The sequence below is a fragment of the Polyodon spathula genome, chromosome 23 (genome assembly GCF_017654505.1).
Source record: "Polyodon spathula isolate WHYD16114869_AA chromosome 23, ASM1765450v1, whole genome shotgun sequence".
In the NCBI taxonomy this organism is placed as follows: Eukaryota; Metazoa; Chordata; class Actinopteri; order Acipenseriformes; family Polyodontidae; genus Polyodon; species Polyodon spathula.
In genome coordinates, this window is record NC_054556.1 from 27136959 (window position 1) to 27141571 (window position 4613).

Consider the following 4613-nt stretch of genomic DNA (forward strand, 5'->3'; position numbering starts at 1 on the left):
ATGCGATATTTCCTCATATAAAGCAGTGGGGGGGTGGGGGAATAATATTGTGTGTCCAGAACTACTTCAGATGTGTTTAACTGTTTTCAAGAATTCATGCATGAAAGGTTTAAAGGCTGCCAAAGACCTGGGTCCTCGTGGCGATTGTTTTTCCCTCATAAGGATTACAAACGATGAACGTATTGGTGTGTTTTGTTTGAATTGTTTTTGCTTTTTTCTTTTCTTCGTGCAGTTATGCTCCAGCCGTTTGACTATGACCCTAATGAGAAAAGCAAGCACAAGTTTATGGTGCAGTCACTGATGGCTCCGGATAACGTGACTGACATGGAGGGAGTAGTAAGTGTGCAACGCCTTTACTTCCAGATTGGGACCGCTTCTGAACTGTGGTCATGCTGACAGTTAACTGCTGGCCCGCAGCCTTCGTCATGCAGAGCCTGGCGAGCGAGGCTTGTGCCAGACTTCAAGACCTCGTTGGCACAGAGGATAGAGCACACAGTCTTGTTTAACTGGCTCTCCGTGATTAAAATAATTAAATAAAATAAAGAAATGTGTTACACAGGGTCTAATAAACCGTACCACACGCACAGTGCTGGGCGTGTCGTTTTTAACACAATTCAGCTGAAAACATTTTTCATGTTGTCTTCTATCTGTCCTGAAATAAAAATGTGTATGTTGTATGTTTTTTCATCGCGGAGTATAGAAAGTGTGAAATGCCTCTGAAAGCCATGCGGTTTCCAGAAAGTGAATCGGGCACAGGTGCAGGGGGTTGCATGTTTCCAGCTCTAATGCCTGCCCCCTGTCCTCTTCCTCTCCAGTGGAAAGATGCAAAGCCGGAGGAGCTGATGGATTCCAAGCTGAGGTGTGTCTTTGAGCTTCCATCAGAGAATGAGAAAACAGTAAGTATACGCACTCCAGGCTGGGCTTGGGACTTTCAGAAATGCTTAATGGAAAGCACAAGCCTGTCGCTGGCAAGTAACCGTTTCGTACTGCTGATAAATGACTGGGTGTCAGGTGTGTTGTACAGGGGACAGAGCCGGCGCTTTGTACTGTTTCTTCGAGTCACATCCATTTAGTCATGTTTGTGTGTGTGTTTGCATAACATACACGGTTATAACTTGAGACCCACAGATGCAGTACTTTATCCAGCTGTCTTTCGGGACCTTGAGGTGGAAAAGCCATAAAGTTACTGAGCCTGATATGCAGAGTGGTGTCCATATCTAATAATTTCGAAACCCAGTGCAAAGAATACGTGTCCAATCTGAGCTCCAAAGCATTACAACCTGAAGTGGGGGAAAAAAAAAACTGCTTTGTTTTTGTCATTTTTTTGCAGCATGATATCGATCAGAACAAGATCACGTCCACGAGTGCGTCGAAGTCGGAGTCTTCGTCATTGTTCAAGTCCGCCAGCTCCACCCTGGATGACAGCGAGGTGAAGAAGATCCTGGAAGAGTGCAAGAGGCTTCAGGCTGAAGTGCAGCGATTACGGGACGAGAACAAACAAATGAAGGTATGCATTCCAGGGAACAAAGCAGGGCTCTAAAATACGTTGGCCTTTTTGTGTTTTACGTGTAGAGTTTAAGACTAATAATGAGCATGTAGAATCTGTGGTTAATTATTACTGGTTATCAAACCTGGCCTTTTGAGAAATACTTGGACATCTGAAAATGTGCATTGACCTGTAGGTTCACTAACATAGGAGTCAGTGGTGCAGCTGCAAAGGGAGGAACAGTTTACATCACATCAAACTCCCAGGCTCCTGGTCGTTTTGACAGTAGACTTCGTTGAGAGTAGTTCTGAAGAGCCAGGAGTGTGTGCATGGTTCGTGCTGGTTTTATCCTTGTCCTGTTTAATCCTCTTGCCCACAGGAAGACGAAGGGCTGAGGATGAGGAGGAGCGCCCCGATGACGGGCGGCCCCTCGGGAGGAGCCAGCGCTGCTCTTGTGAAAGAGGAAGGGCCCACCGCCCGCCTGCTCGCTCTGGCTGTGTTGTTCTTAATCCTCGGTGTGATTGTTGGAAAACTGGCCTTGTAGAGGCAGCATGCTCGCTAAGGAAGAAATGGAATTCGGATTATTGATCAAAATATGCCATATCACTGGGGTAGAATTGAATCATGCTATGTAAAAAATTAATAACTACAAAAATAATAAAAAAATATTAAGCATTTTATATATAACTATATATATATATATATATATATATATATATATATATATATATATATATATATGTGTGTATATATATATATATATATATATATATATATATATATATATATATATATATATATATATATATATATATAAACAAAATTAAAAATCTCACAAGTCTTGCTTTTTAATTACTCTCCCCTTGCACAGATGCAGGTAATGTTAATGGGGGAAAAATGATAACTTGTATAGTCAAATAAGAGCGACGTTTCCTAACAAACCAGACAAGACAAATCTTATAATTGATAAAATTAACAGCATACCATGAACGTTGTTTTAAATCCTTTATTTTAGACCTGAGTACCCATGGCTGGATTACTTCTGTATAAAATCTAACTAAAGTGAAATGAACAACTGCTGGTGCTGGCCAATCATAATCCGGAACTGGGGCTGGCCAATCATAATCCAGAACTGGGTCTGGCCAATCATAATCTGGGGCTGGTCAGTCATAATCAGGAACTGGGGCTGGCCAATCAGTCCAGATCTGGGGCTGGGCCCGATAGAAGGGTAGGAAACTACAGGCAAACTTTGTTAGTAATAGAAGATGCCAAGGGGGGGGTCGTTATTGTAAGGAAGGGCCTTGTGCAGCGATGCTGTTCTCTTGTGAGAGTTCTTACTAATGAGCTTCATTCAAGTGATTGTCCATCTTCCATGTGCAAGTTGTTCTTTATTTAAAAATAAAGGGCATCTAGCAAAGCTGCTGAAAGGCTACAACTTTGATTTTTGTTTACTCTAAAGTTTGTGCTGCAGCAATATCTACTGTACAGCAGTAACATTCATGTAAATACAGCACCGGGAGGCATGTGGAGTACAGGGTGTGTTCCTTTGTCACGCTGACCAGCAGTGTCTTCACTTTGTTCAGCCACAAAACCCAATAGTTTTGTAGAGTTTTAGCTTGAAGTGATGATGAGCAAATTGCTCTGCCAGTGTAGGACAAGGAAAAAAATATAGACTAATTGTTCTCGCGTGGGGAGTGTAGGTCGGTAGAGCTGTGTACAGAAGTGCATGGATTACCAAGGCAATTTGTTATTCAAAACGAAAACACTGTTGGTCACTTTTAAATCTGCTCATTGTTGTGTGTGTTTTTTTTTTTTTTTTTTTTTTTTTTTTTAAACTTTGCGTAAATCCATTTGAGTCAGTTCTATAGATTTAAATTATTTGTATTGTTTTTGACTCCTATGCCATCGCAACCTTCACTGTATTATCACTGCATTACTTCTCTGTGCACTGTGTATAAATAAAAGTTAACCCTAAAACATCGTTCTGAACAATCCCCCACTACTGTCTTCTTCAAAAGGGACCACTTTGTGTCTAGCTTTAGTTAAAATTTTTAGTTTTGGTCTTAAATGTCAATGGGACGGATTTCTAAATATACACACAAATAATTAAAATGTGTTTCATCTCACGGTTGCATATTGGAATAAAATGATAACTTTCAAGATGAAAAGAAAGAAAAAAAACTCTTTAAAACATATAAAAGGTGATTTGAACATTTCTTGCTGCTGAGATGTATTTGTACACATGCATTGTGGTAATGTGCTGCCCACAAATCCCTTAGAGACTGACCTGCTGGAAACTGTTTCCCTGCAACAGCACCGCTTGTGACTTCAGAACTATTCTAATCGGGTGCAGATTTGTCTTAACGCATGTTTCCCAAAACCCCTGCGTTTTCTTATGATCTTCGCTAAAAAGGCAAAAAAAAAAAACAAACACATTCAATCTTTTCTGATGCCTATAAAGGGTCAAAGACTCTCTTATATTAGTGTTGTGCTTCTAAAGACTCAAGGAAACTATTGTTGGTTAAGCAGCCCTGCAAGCACGCACCTACGCGCGTGCACACACGCACGTGCGCACACGTACACACACACGAATGCGCGCGTCCTCTTCGTGTTGCAGTGTATTGTAAAGGTCCACCGCGACCCCAGATGAATCGTGAACTCATTACATGTTCAAGTGCAGTTTGGAGATGCATGGAGCTTTGGGAAACACTGGGTTGTGAGCGTTGTTCTTGAGATGCCCTCACGATGCTGTTTGTTTATGTTAAAGTGCCCCTAGAGAAACGGCTTCAGAAGAAGCTTCAGCCCATCGCCATAGTGTTACCACAGAAGCCGGGCACCAGTTTTGTATGTATATAAATACCAGTCTATCTAAGAAATGAATAGTCGTAGTAAACTAGTCTATGGTGTAATGCCCATCCCTGTTGGACTATGTAGCATCTTAATAAATTAAATAAAGCCCCAAACCTACATGCTTGTGCAGATATTTGTTTGTTTTTGTACTGATATTTATGACCTCCTGATCTTATTAGTGCTGGAAAACATTCTGTGCTCGTTCTGTCTTTTAAATGTTTTTAGCAGGTGGAGATCTGTCAAAATGTGGCTTCACACTGTTTCTTTATAAATGCCT

The 4613-nt window shown here is 41.1% G+C and overlaps 1 protein-coding gene across 1 annotated transcript in view; it reads left to right on the forward strand.

Moving 5' to 3' along the window:
- The window catches only part of LOC121298504 (vesicle-associated membrane protein-associated protein B-like), a 7683-nt gene extending 5528 nt beyond the window's left edge, over nt 1-2155 (forward strand). The window contains exons 3-6 of the mRNA XM_041225653.1: nt 233-336; nt 816-896; nt 1331-1507; nt 1866-2155. Of these exons, the coding sequence (XP_041081587.1) occupies nt 233-336; nt 816-896; nt 1331-1507; nt 1866-2030 (527 nt within the window). The 3' untranslated portion in view covers nt 2031-2155. The remainder of the gene's footprint in view (nt 1-232; nt 337-815; nt 897-1330; nt 1508-1865) is intronic.
- Nucleotides 2156-4613: the final 2458 nt, after the last annotated feature.